This window comes from Haliaeetus leucocephalus, unplaced genomic scaffold, assembly GCF_000737465.1.
Source record: "Haliaeetus leucocephalus isolate CR32 unplaced genomic scaffold, Haliaeetus_leucocephalus-4.0 Scaffold323, whole genome shotgun sequence".
Classification (NCBI taxonomy): domain Eukaryota; kingdom Metazoa; phylum Chordata; class Aves; order Accipitriformes; family Accipitridae; genus Haliaeetus; species Haliaeetus leucocephalus.
In genome coordinates this window covers 1-13,671 of record NW_010972759.1, presented here as the reverse complement: position 1 = coordinate 13,671, position 13,671 = coordinate 1, and the positions used below count along the sequence as shown (strand labels likewise).

The following is a 13,671-nucleotide window of genomic DNA, read 5'->3' as shown; positions in this document are numbered from 1 at the left end:
ATATCTCCTAGGCATGAAGCCCCAAATTCTCTGCTAGCTGCTCTTGGACCAGCAACAGCTGAACTGGCTGATGGACGGTCCTGATCTTGTTGCACTCTTAGGAATATTTTTTGTAATTTTGGACATTTGGAAATGACTTTTCATGTGAAATCGAACTCTGGTCCTGTTATGGACTGGGTACATTTTGAACGCTTGCTCAAGTTGAAAGGCGCTGTGAATGTGGTGACGACAGATGAATAAATATTCATTAGCAATTAAGATGTGCAGCGCAGGCATGGTTTCATTTGAACAACTAGGCAGGATTGATGGTAAGTATGTGGAGGTGAAAGGCTAATGCATTAACCTACATCAGCTCATCTAACCTCAGACTACCTAGTTTGAGTGTTTATGTTCAACTGTAGCAGGCAACTGCAAGTAATTTTGATCTTGCTGTCAGGAGATCTTGGGTAAATAGGATGTAATTCTCAGTGGATGTTTTAAGGATAATTTGTGTGAATAAAGCCAATGGAAAGCTCTCATCTGATGTTGCCTGAATATCTAATAGGTTTCGGGCACATCCCCTTGAAGGCAGCCAGAGACCAGAGAGCAATGGGATTAAAAGGGAGGAAGCTTTAGGAATTTCAATAGGCCAAGATTAAGCCATGTTATGGGATTGAACTGAAGATCGCAGATACAGGGAAATTAAATCCACCTTCATTGTACAAGGATTCAATTTCCTGACTGAACTATTTGTACAGCCTTGACTGGATTGTTTGATTATATCTGATTTAGTATAGAGATCAATGGGTTCTGTATTACATCTTTATTGTTCACTAGTTGCATTAACTTTTTCCCCATATTCTACATTTGACAGATATCTGAAAAAAAATGGGAGCTTTGCATTCCATGCTAATAACTAACAAAAAATACAGCAGGCCAGTGTAGCTCACTAACCTGTAAGTTATTTCTGTTTGCAGCAGGTAACATCAAACTCGGACATTCCACCTTGCTATTACAGCTCCGAAAATGCTTACTCTGTAGACAAAGTAGAATATACCTCATCAGGTTTCACAGCCAACCTCACCTTAAACAATGCCAAGACCAGAGCTAATGAGAATTTCACTACACCGATTAGTACACTATGCTTGGAGGTGAAATATCACCTCAACCACATGCTGCAATTTAAGGTAATGTCATTCCAGAATTTTTATAAGTATGTAATGTCCCATTGTTAAAAATAGTCTTATTTATGGAAATTATAAGGGCTTTTTATGGTTGATTTTATATTACACAGACAGGAGCACCCTTGCCTAAATAGGTTTCTCCTTCTGAGCAATTAGTTGTTACTGCTCTTAGCTTACATCTTTTTTTGTCCTAGAACTTTGTATTCAGTTTTACAATGAAATTATATGAATCAAAGTTATAATGTCAATGTATATGTGTAATGTCAACCAGAAACTATGGAACTGAAGACAGTTTACTAATATACAGGTAAATTTGTCTGTAAACATTACTGTGACTGTACAATTTATTTTTACATTAATCATTCTACTTCTAAAATCTTTAATACAACAAACAAATAAATTGTTTAGACTATAACTTATTACTGTGCATTTAATAATACTGAAATAAGTATGATGCCTTAAAATGGCCAGGCATCAAAAACTAACTTCTGTCAGCTTTCAGAATACAGAAAACTTTAAAAAGAATCCCTAAGTTGACCAAAAGATGAATCAGAAAGATATTTACCATATATATATATATATATATATATACACACACCCCTATATTTTAAATACAGGTATATACTTTAAATTCATATAAATAATTAGACAAGCCATTCCTGATCCAAAATAAATCCTTAAGGTTTGGTGGGTTTTTTTCCCCAAACCAAATGCTGTGAAAGAATTGGTTACAGAATATGTATTGAAAGAAAATACTCATCTCAGCAAGTGTTTTCAACAATTTTCTATCATCAGATTCAGATTTCTATCACTACAGGTAAGATTTCAAACAACTCATTCACTGAAATTAATTGATTTTTACTTCATAGATTTATGATTACCAAAATGCACGATATGAGGTTCCAGTACCACTAAATCTCCCGAGCTCCCCAACAAGCACAGACAAGGAACGACTCTATGAAGTATCAGTTCAGAAAAAACCATTTGGTATACAAGTTCGGCGCAAAAGCACAAGAACACTCATGTAAGCCATAGTGATTTTATTTCACTTGGTTTTGTTCGATCTTTTCAAGCCAAATAATTTTCTTGTGTACTACTTTTTAAATACCTTAAGACTGACTTTTGTATCCTTCCCCTGAGCCAAATGCCAGATGCTGCTCCAACACTGCATTGTATGAGAGCACTGACCAGGTGGAGGATGGAGAAGGTGCCCTGAGCAATATCCTATCTTTTCTCATAATTATGTAAGGTTTCTCCCCTGTCACTTCCTGGTCTGACACTTGCTAAAAGTCCTCTACAACATGTTGAAGTGCGGAACATAGACAACTCCAAAGGCCATTTCTTGTGTATTTCCCAAGTCCCTGGGAGGCACAACAATTTTCTGCGCTTCCTAAAATTTTCCCTAGGTGACCACAGCACTGATCATTAAGGACTGATCATTTGGTTCCATTTCAGGGAATGGTTAGGAAAAAAAAAAAGAAGAAAGTAGTGTCTCAACTATCTTGCAGATGGATTTTGGTAACATGACAGCTAATAAGTCTGATGGGAGCTTCATTTCTTTCCTTGATAAAGCTTAAGTAAGTCACAGCTAGAAAACAGAGAGCAATGATGTTAGCAGTTGCATGTGTTATGTTTTTTATTAAAAAAAAATAATCTTATGTTATTGTTTAAAGTACTCAAAACTTAATTGCAAGCTGAATTACTTTTTGCCAGCCAGAGTAATAATTCAAACTGCAGTTCAGTCTCCCAGAATGATGTAATTCTTTGGCAGAGCACCATCAAGTTGCAGTTTGGTTTCCGACTGTAAAGAAGCTGATTTACAACAAATGACACCTATGAATACAGTTTCAGTGTAATCTACACAAAAAGTCCAGTGAACTATAAAAAGCACCTTATTTACTGTATTCCATGAGGCACCAAGGATCAGTCTGGGAGGAAAATATGATCACACTCTCCTGAAACACATTTTCTCACTAAATTGCCAAAATATGATGCAACTTGCCGTGCATGATGCCTGTGCATAATATATATCTGAGAGACACAGAGGACTTTGTGTCTCTAAACTGTGTATCAAATTCTTAGACATCCCCATTTCATGTGCTTTAAGTTTTCTCGATAACCATAACAGTTTTATTCCACCTTTACTGAAGAGTGAGATTTTCAGAGAAAAAGAGTAGCCTAAAAAAAGTGTCTGCTAGCTAAAGACAGCACTGAAGACACTATATTCTTGGTTTTATTTTCCTCTTTCCATTTTAGCTGGGATTCGCAGCTGCCCACCTTCACGTTCAGTGACATGTTCATTCAGATTTCTACCCGCTTAGCCTCCCAGTATATATATGGATTTGGAGAAACTGAGCACACCATGTTTCGACGTAACATGAGCTGGCATACCTGGGGAATGTTCACAAGGGACCAGCCTCCTACTGTAAGTAGAAGTAAACGTAGATTTTGGACCAATGAGCCTAATGTGTGGAGGTGTTCAGCAGGACTTTAATGTCCAGTGGATGTCTGCTGGTACTGGACACACCTATTGGCTTTGATTGTATTTCTCATGGCTTATAATTTGGATGGTGTCTCAATGGCAATGGTCTTCTCTAAACCTGTTCTTTGTGACCAGCAAGACCAATGTGTGGAGCTTAGGCCCTGAGTCAGATGATGGAAGACAACAAATGGCTTAGAAATAGCAGCACATTCCTCCTTTTTTTATTCTTCTCAGCTAATTATTCTGAAAGCTAGACATGAGTCGGGACAACTCCTACTACTTTGGGATTAGTTTAGTAGTTAGAGAGGTAAATCAGAAATCTTATGTCTATGTGTATACTTATTTCTTACGAGATAGCACAATGTTTGCAATTTGCAGGGAATGATCAATGAAATAGTGTTGGTTAGTTATAACTCTAATTTCCAGTTCAGGTTTGAATATACTTTTGAGTAAATGAAAGATAATAGAATGTCACCAGCATCTCCTGATCACATAGACACCTGCTACTGTTTGAAAAGAAGGGAGAATTTTGTCCTGGGAAAACACTTTCTCATTAGTGAATTTTAAAGGCAGTAATACCTCTGCTTTCCTTCCTGCCTGGTCAGTCTGAACAAGACTGACTCAAATTGTGAAGTGGAAAATGATCTTCTGTGGGTATGTTTTGCAGGTACGTAGGGTTTAAATATGTAATTTTGAAGTTTATTTGTTGCATGTTTGGCAGTTGTGTGTCTGGTCTTATTAAATTTATTAATAAATGTAAATAAGTGAATACTTATGATGTTTCCCTAGTAAAATGTATTTTATTTTGTTTGCAGTACAAGTTGAATTCCTATGGTTATCAGCCATTTTACATGGCTCTTGAAGAAGATGGCAATGCCCATGGAGTTCTCTTGCTTAACAGCAATGCAATGGGTAAGAAAACCTTCACTTTATCTTCCCAATGTGTTTTATTTTCATGGTCACTGTTTGGCAATAGTGGTGAATCCAGGCATACTTTTCTTATTTCACTTCCTCTATTTCCAGACGTGACGTTCCAGCCAACCCCTGCCCTGACGTACCGCACCACTGGAGGAATTCTCGACTTCTACATGGTTTTGGGTCCAACACCAGAACTTGTTGTTCAGGAATACACTGGAGTAGGATTCTTACTCTATTACAAACTAATGCTGGGTTTTGGTTGGTTGCTTGCTTTTGTTTTCACCTACTCACCACAAATATTCTTTCTTATTTTTAGCTGATTGGACGACCAGTCATGCCGCCCTACTGGTCTTTGGGATTCCAGTTGTGCCGCTATGGATACAGGAACGACTCAGAAATCGCCCAGCTGGTGGAAGGCATGAAGGCAGCTGGGATTCCCTATGTACGCTGGCAGCAGTAACATTTGAGCTCATGCCTGAACTTTTGGCTTCATAGTATTAACTAAGATTAGTTAAACACAAACTCAAAAAAACAACCAAAAAACCCACCACCATGGTAGAGTAGAGCAGACTATGTTTTCTGCCACAGCTGAACATCTCTGCACATTCTGGGCCATGTTAAATGTGGGCCTTCACCTGCTTTATTTTCTCTACCATTCATACCAAAGAAACACCCAGGTGCCTTAGTCAGTCATGGGCTCTTGCCGTGCTGGCTGTGAATGAAGAAAAACAAGCAGGAAAGAAAATGAAGCAGCATCATTTCAATGGTATATTGCTCTGTGTCAAGTCAGCTATGATTTGACACAGGTTGTTGTTGGGAAAGTTGGAACAGCACAAAGATCTAACAAAATTATACTGTAAATTGAGTGTGACTCTTCATTTTAAATGTAATTAACACCACTGTTTTGTTACAGAACGACCGTTTCCAGTGTTTCCTTATAGATATGGTAACATATGTGCAGTTTCTGTGTACATACACCTATGTACAAATCCAGGACTTTTTTCTCTATCATGTATTAATTTCTACCCTCAGACTAGATGCAGTAGTGAAAGGTTTATTTTGTATTGGACTTGCTGATAGGTTGTATAATATTCATTTAATAGCTTTAGCGTAAAGTTACAGCTTCTTCCAATATTACAGTTCAAATGTTTAGTAGCTTACTTATTTTGGCAGATTTTCAATAAATATGTATTTGGCAAAAAAAAAAAAAATCATTTTACATTAATTGTTCTTGTGAACTGCAGGATGTCCAATATGCAGATATTGACCATATGGAAAGGCAACTGGACTTCACCATTGGCACACACTTCGCTGGATTACCAGCTCTGATTAACAGAATAAAAGAAGAGGGAATGAGATTTATCATTATCCTGGTCAGTTTTGAATACTGCTTTTAAATTTCAATATACCATTGCAGAATGCAGAATATATTCAACAGCATTTCTAAACTTGTTTTTTGAGCATAAGGGTTAACAGTGTTTTTAATTGTAGGATCCAGCCATCTCTGCAAATGAAACCAATTATCCTACCTATTCAAGAGGTGTGCAGGACGACGTCTTCATAAAATGGCCCAATACTAATGACATCATATATTCCAAGGTACTCTTCTTAAAAAGTTGATGACAGTAGAGGCACGCTGTATCCAAGTGAGCATCATGTCAGCCTAGACTTCAGTGCTGTCCATAGGGGGAAAGCCTGCTAATGGTATATTCATGCCTGGCTGTAAATGACACATTGAATAAATACTACAAAGTGAATTGTCTTCAGTTTGTGTTGTCGTTCACACAGGTATCAGGAAAGAATGGTTGTATCTGTCTGTTGCTGATGCTCACTTTATATTCAGTGTGGTTTAATTATTTTTAAATGTCCTTTGTCCTATTAGGTCTGGCCATTTCTTCCCAATGTACAAGTCAATGAGTCACTGCCTGAGCAAACCCAAATACAGGTAAATGTTGGTATGGCTTGGTTATGGACTCAAATGTAGACAGAGTAGCACATTAATTAAGGAAAATAGCAGCAAAATAGCTGATAAATCCAGTGGGAGGAATAAGGTGCAGAAACTGGCTAGCCTTCCTAACAGAGCCAAAGTTGTTAGTGAACAACTAATTTTTTTTTTTTAATTAATTTTTTTTTAAACAAATTCCAACATTTTAACAGTGAGATGCTTTCAATCCTGTATCTGTTTTGTTTTCCTGCTATTTGTATAGATCTATGGAGCACATGCTGCTTTCCCAGACTTCTTCCGCAATTCCACAGTGGGGTGGTGGAAGAGAGAAATCCTGGAGTTCTACAACAATCCCACCAACGCCTCGAGAAGCATCAAGTTTGATGGCCTGTGGATTGTAAGTGTAGAATGCATTCGATTTCTGTTTTTTTTTTTTCCTCTGCCAGACACGAGCAGAGGGGGCCACATTTCACAGTATATATACTGCTGTTGAAGCTCAGAGGGTATCTGGCATTACATTGCCATTAAGTAAAATAAAAAACATAGGCGGGAGGGAAAGCAAGCAGAGCACTGGGCAGAACCTGAGCCCCAGCCAAAGGCACCACTTTGGCTCTAGGTTCTACGCTTGCACTGCCTCGGTATATCGTGACTTTCTTCCTCCACTGCGATACTATTTGCAAAGGAGAAACAGAGCCCAGACTCACCGTTCTTCCCTCGAAACGCTTTGTGGCTCCCCATCCCTGCAGCGTGCCGCATGTGAATGTGTCAAGAAAACATGGAACGGCAGACGGAGACTGCAGCTGCAAGGGCTCCTGAGGACTGCTACAAGGCTGCTTGTTTGTACTTTAGAATTTAGTGTGGTTTGTAGGTTTGAAGCAAATATAATCAGTTTTTGCTCTATGTTTTTAGGACATGAATGAACCAGCAGCTTTTCTGAATGGTGCCATTGGCGGTTGCAGAAATGACCTCCTAAATATGCCACCATATATACCTTGTAAGTCTGACCACTCCTTAAAACAGTTTTAGATCATTCTGGTTACTACATAATTTCTTATATGGTATATGTGGCATAAATGCCTAAAGTTAGGTATATAAAACCACAACTCCTAACTGAAAGTGGCCCTTTTTTTCTGAGATTATGGGCACACTTCAACCCCATCTATTTCCATGGGAGCAGTAACTGCGTGGCATTTTTTAAAAATAGAGTTATTTCCAACTACTTCCTTGCATATGGATTTTGATACCTATTTTATATCTAGGTGCTTTGCTTTAGGCATGGTAGAGAAAGTAGTTCTCTGTTTTGCAGTTTTCTCAGATGAATACTGCAATTAATTAAAAATTTAGAAAATATCCTTCTGTCTCCTCTCATTACCATTTGTCTATACAGTCAAATACTTGAAATACTTAGCTTTCTTAGCTTGGCTTTACTTAAGTACTGCTGTAAAGTGGTACTAATTAGTAATTATTTATTAATGGTTTATTAGCATACTCCTGTTGCTTACTGTTGACTTCAGTTATTATGAAGAGTTTCTCAGGAATTCTCAGGAGTTAATATTCAGACACAGACCATACTCCCCACCACACCCTTTTTTCTGTTTATGTGGATGATAGGACAGTGTTTACAAAGATTTGCAATATCTGTTGAATTTGGATATACTCTGTTTACTCTGAGCCTCTTTAGTAAGAGCATCTGAAACTAAGCTATTAAAACACTTACAGACCCAGATGCCTACATGTGAATATTAGAAATATTCCATTTTGGAAATGCTATCTATATAATTATGAATAAATAAATGACAGTATACATGCCTAAAAGAGACTGAACACCTAAGACATTATGAAAATTAAGAAAAAGAAATCAAATCATTACTGAATGTTAATTATTCAAAAAGAAATATTTTTGTTCCCTTTCCATCAGATTTGGGATACCGGTCAGATGGATTAACTGTCAAAACTCTGTGCATGGAAGGTCAGCAATATCTTCCAGACAGTACCCCAGTTAGACACTACGATGTCCACAGTCTTTATGGATGGTCACAAACAAAACCTACCCTGGAGTAAGTGAAGTTTGAACACTTTCTTGTTGTCTACAAAATATGTTACAAAGGAATGTTCTGTGTCTACATTCTTATGGCCAAAACTTTCATCAGTTTATTTAACATTCCTGAGAAATCTTTCTTCTCATTCTAATACCTTCAATTCTTCAGTTCAGCTAGAAGTGGAGTTTGATGTTCAAAAGTTTGAGCAGCAGCGCTATAGCTCTTGCAGTTGGTATTATTTCAGGCACGTTACTGCTCAGTTAGCGCAGTGATCTCGCCCGTGCGGCAAGCCGGCTGGAATGAACCTGAGCTGCTGGAAAGGATGTGCAGGAGAAGGTGAGGTGGGACTGCGCAGGTCTGAGCTGAAGCTGTGCTTCCACGGTTTCACTGCAATAAATACCGCCTGCAACTGGAGCCAGCTACGAGAGAAAAAACACACCCGCTCATGCATGTCCACGCCTGCGGCTGCATCACTTACTGTCTCAGGACAAGCAGGCAAAGTCTTTATTTTGAGTTTAGCAGCTTTGAAATCACTGACCCTGAGTAGATGCAATTTTCAAGGTATGTTTTAAAGACACTTTACCCAAGCCTGGTACTAAAGGAACTTACTGCTCACCTAGCTGGGGGGCAATTCTTGGTATACCAGTTCTGAGGACTTCATCCATATAAATGTTATGTTGTACAAGCTTAATTGCTGACCTGAATTATGAAATAAGACGGCACTAACAGTAATTAATGTGCTGCTCTGTCTATATTTGAGTCCGTAACAAAGACAGTGTTATTTCTGATACAGTTTAATTTGGATGCAATTACTCACCACCGAGCATTTCCTTGTCCCAACACATTCAGACACAACATGTTGCCTTTCCAGCAGAGGTTTCTATTATGAGACAGCCACCAAGGCCATCGCGGGGCGATGCTCTGCATTGTAAACGGGAGCAGTCAATCCAAAGATACCGCTCGGGTATTCATTCACAAGGCAGAACAGAGAACAGGTCTGAACATTTTGATCCGCTGTTGGGAACAGTAATTACTCAGTGATAGCCTCACATAATTACTGTAATTAAAATATAAAATACTTTTTGTTTCTAGGTTTTGCTAGGATAGCCTGGTTTACTCCAGGGTCGATATTGGTTTTGCCATAGACTATACATCCAGTGAGGGAAAATGAATACCGTTTTTTAACAATGTTAATTTAAGAAGGGCTCAATTATGTCCTCTATTTAAAACAAATGGAGTAGTAGCGAAAAGGGGAAACAGTGACTTTTAAAATGCAAACTGTGTGCATAAAGCTTTACTTTTAAGAATTTATTTTCTCAGTTCCAAGGCAAACATCGTTATCTGTTCCTTTCCGAATAGCACCCCAGCCTGCTTTAGATAACGTCTGATCTAATGATAATATATCTGTGCTGTTCCATTTCCAATTCAATAAGTAAGCAAGGAACAGTGTTTCTTTATAGGTCTTAACGACCTTAAAGCCCTTGGTAACTTTGATATTACTATAAAAAAAGAAAATATCAAGGCTGCTTGAATTTTTGACTGAGTGGATGTTATATTAGGCAGCGTGCCATCGCAGCGCTGCCAGTCAAGGCAGGAGTGAAATTGCTGACAGGACAGGAAGGAATGTCCGATACCTCTGCTGTCAGCCAAATCACATGTGATTTGGGCATTGTAAGTAGACGACAATTCAACACTGAGAGGAATAGTACCATTGTTTCTGTGTATTAAGTATGAGCTGAAATGTAGTGAAATCTTTCCGTTTCAAGAGGTACCGTAACAGAAATGACTACGATAAATTACACAGCTTATACAGATATTGTCACACTTGAAATTTACAGAAAAATGTGAGTATAGAAAAAAAAAAGCATATATGTACATACATATATACATCTCAGCTCCCACTTCATTCTTTGGTACTAACTGAAGGATTACTTGTGCAACTGAAGACAAGTTGTAATAATAAGTTATTCTAGTAGTAAACCATCTAAACAGGAAGATCGTATGCACGCAAAACTCACAAAAGCCTGTAACTTAAAAGTGAACAGCAATTTTTTATATAACGATGTAATTTTGGTTCTCCATCGGTTAGACACAGAGAGCTTCTGGGCATTGGTTTAATGCTATTGTTTCATAATGAGGCTTTTGCATAGACTTGAGAAGTAGAGAATGTGAACAGAGTAACCCTTTGGAGGTAAGTTTGGGCTTTGGGACATGAGTAATCGCTTTTCATGGATGCAGCTTTGGCTCAGTCCTGGAGCAGAGAGCTGGCACCTCAAGTCGGCAAAACACTTGGGCCGCACTCATCCTTGAGCAGTTCTACATGCACCATTCACTTTCCTTACATCTGAAATTTTAGCTGCAATTTCCAAAGCATTGTTGAAGTAGAGGAAACCAAGCAGAGGCTGAAAATGTTTGGTAGTATGTTACAAAGAAAGAAAAGATACTAGAAAACTTACTGTTTGTCTTGGAAGAAGTAATTACAGCACATTAGTCTAGTGTAATTACTACGATAATTTAAGTGACTTGTGTATTTTTGCTGTAATTATAGTGTCACTAAAGCTGCAAATCCCGTAGAAAAATAAATAAATAGTGCCTTATTGAAGCAGCTGTTTAGGCAATTATTGTGGAGCTAGCACTGGAGAGCCGTGCGATTTAATCAGTGTAGCTTTCTAACTAGTGTTGTGGTTTAGTATTTTGCTGTAAAGATTCACAGTACGTGTGCATGACTGCAAAGGAATTCTTCTAAGAAAGTGGAGCAGTGGAGCAGTAATGCGTCCGTGCCAGTCACATGGCACAGACCAACAGCATATGCTGCAAAGGTGCTCGTATCCTTGGCGGTGCAACTAGGAAGCATAAATTCCCCTGAACTCAGCAATTTTTTAAATTTTTTTTTCCACTAAATCTTACTGGGTTGCCTTTGCAAGTATTTTGTGGCAATGGCCAAGGCTTTATTTAAGAAAATGAATTATTTTTTTTAATTATTTGAGGAATGGGGTTAATCATTGAATATATATTATCTATGTAACCATTAGCATACCAAAGGGGGAAAAAAATAATTAATTATCTTTCCTTTCATGTATGATGGAGTTCAGTCTCTTTGGAATATCTTTTGTAAGCTAATGAATTATTACCTTACATTTAATTATCTTGATGCTGTACATGATTTTCTAGTATTCCAATCAGATCATTTTAAAAATTTCAGACAGGAGCCGATATCTGTGGCTTCTTCAAAGACTCCGAGTATGAGCTGTGTCTTCGCTGGATGCAGCTGGGAGCATTTTACCCATATTCGAGGAATCACAATCAGAAAGGAACAAGGGTGAGTCACAATTTTTTAACAGGGCCTTTGCAACACACATGCAGAGACCAGCCAGAACATCACACAAGCTGGCCGGCCTCAAAAAAAAGTACATTCCAAGCAAAACGGACAAGAAAAGAACACGTTTGGCTCTTTATCAAATAAAAATTGTCTTTGTTTATACACTAGGTCTGCTGTAAGCCTCCCCCTCCCCTGGGAGGTTTTATGCCCACAGAAGGGCTGCTCTGGGATTTGGAGCACTTGAAGGAAGCATGCCCTCAGTTTGCTTTGACAGAGTCAAACTCCTACATATTTTTCCCTGTGTGCTATTTTTATTTAAATGCATTACACTGGCAAGACTGAAATAGAGCGCTTTTATGGCAAACGCACTTAAAGGAGCAAAACTGACCTTGGTGCTCTCAGCCCTAATTGTCCATAATTATACAACAAACGAGCAAATGGAACAGTGTAATAAGATTCTGGAGCAAGACTTGGCAATTTCCGTACTTTGCACATTTGCCACCATCAGATATTGTATTTCTTTTAAGAGTAAAGGAAATAATAATTGCCTAAATGTAGGTCTGTGCTGGCTAAGGACTATATTGTAGAAAGCTGTAAAACAAGATAACTGGAAAAATAAAAAAAAATGGAAACAGCACTTCTATTCCAGTTAAAGCTTCAGGTCCAGCAGAGTAGAGCTATTTATACGGCATATATCTAATGGATTAAAGTCTCCTTTTCAAAAACTGTGTGCTTTATCTTGCAGCGGCACACCTTTCGATAGGACTTTTAAAGCCTTTAAAAATGCAGATTCAGGGTTATCATGTTGCTTCCAGTCTCACCCAATTTGCCAAGGTATTGTTCAATACATTTAATAAAGATTGGAAGTGCTCCCTGACATCAGTCATTAGTGCTTCAGTCTCTTCTTGCAAGTCCCGAGTGCTGCCCTGCAGAAAAGAGGGATAATAAATTATGTACATTGGGATGTGTCATGCCTTCAGGATACTTTGCATTAAACATTTTTTAGAGTACTCCTCCCCAGGTTTTTCTCACCTTCCCTCTTTCTAGTTCCCCTCTCAGGGCTGACAGTGATACCTACTGTTTTTAGTGTCACTTACTCCTTAATTGAAGAATAAATAAATTAAGGTGCTTTAGTTTGGAGGAAAAATTTCCTTGGCTTTTTCTTGCTATGTTGATTTTGATGCATGTTTGGTAATTACTAATAATACTAGGGTACATGAAGTCTTGTGAGAAACATAAAATGAATGAAAAGAGATGCTAAATCTCTTGTAAAGTGGAGTCTCTTGTAAACATTAGCAAATTCTTTGATGTGTACTTTGGTTTTTTCTTTCCTTTTTTTTTTTTTTTTTTAATTTTTCTGAAGAAAACAATCCAGCTTGACTAACAATGACCTGTTCTCTTTCAGAGGCAAGATCCTGTTTCCTGGAACTCAACATTTGAGGAGATTTCCAGGAACGTGCTGAATATAAGATACACCCTGTTACCCTATCTCTACACATTAATGTATGATGCCCATGCCCATGGCAGCACTGTGATCCGCCCCATGCTCCATGAGTAAGTGCGACTCCTTTGCTCTACTTACCAGGAATTTCCACTGAAACTTCTGTCGTTACGACCCTCCTAACAACAGAGTTTTCTCTTAGTTACAGCATTTTTTATTTAAGAAAAAAAAAGCATGAGATTGAGAATATGAGCTTTCAATATCAAGTCTCACTTGAACAGCACTTGTCCATTTTTCATTATGCAAAATCGAACATTTTCTTCTCTAGGATTAATATTTAAATTTTAAAGCTCACCTTTAACCT

The 13,671-nt window shown here is 38.0% G+C and overlaps 1 protein-coding gene across 1 annotated transcript in view; it reads left to right on the top strand.

Moving 5' to 3' along the window:
• LOC104834233 (maltase-glucoamylase, intestinal-like) overlaps nt 1-13,424 on the top strand; it is a 46,531-nt gene extending 33,107 nt beyond the window's left edge. The window contains exons 25-41 of the mRNA XM_010571401.1: nt 960-1,166; nt 2,033-2,187; nt 3,420-3,588; nt 4,461-4,557; nt 4,669-4,781; nt 4,880-5,005; nt 5,808-5,936; nt 6,055-6,162; nt 6,446-6,508; nt 6,771-6,905; nt 7,418-7,502; nt 8,427-8,566; nt 8,792-8,883; nt 10,107-10,218; nt 11,626-11,658; nt 11,750-11,866; nt 13,272-13,424. Of these exons, the coding sequence (XP_010569703.1) occupies nt 960-1,166; nt 2,033-2,187; nt 3,420-3,588; nt 4,461-4,557; nt 4,669-4,781; nt 4,880-5,005; nt 5,808-5,936; nt 6,055-6,162; nt 6,446-6,508; nt 6,771-6,905; nt 7,418-7,502; nt 8,427-8,566; nt 8,792-8,883; nt 10,107-10,218; nt 11,626-11,658; nt 11,750-11,866; nt 13,272-13,424 (2,034 nt within the window). The remainder of the gene's footprint in view (nt 1-959; nt 1,167-2,032; nt 2,188-3,419; nt 3,589-4,460; nt 4,558-4,668; nt 4,782-4,879; nt 5,006-5,807; nt 5,937-6,054; nt 6,163-6,445; nt 6,509-6,770; nt 6,906-7,417; nt 7,503-8,426; nt 8,567-8,791; nt 8,884-10,106; nt 10,219-11,625; nt 11,659-11,749; nt 11,867-13,271) is intronic.
• The last annotated feature ends 247 nt before the right edge of the window (nt 13,425-13,671 follow it).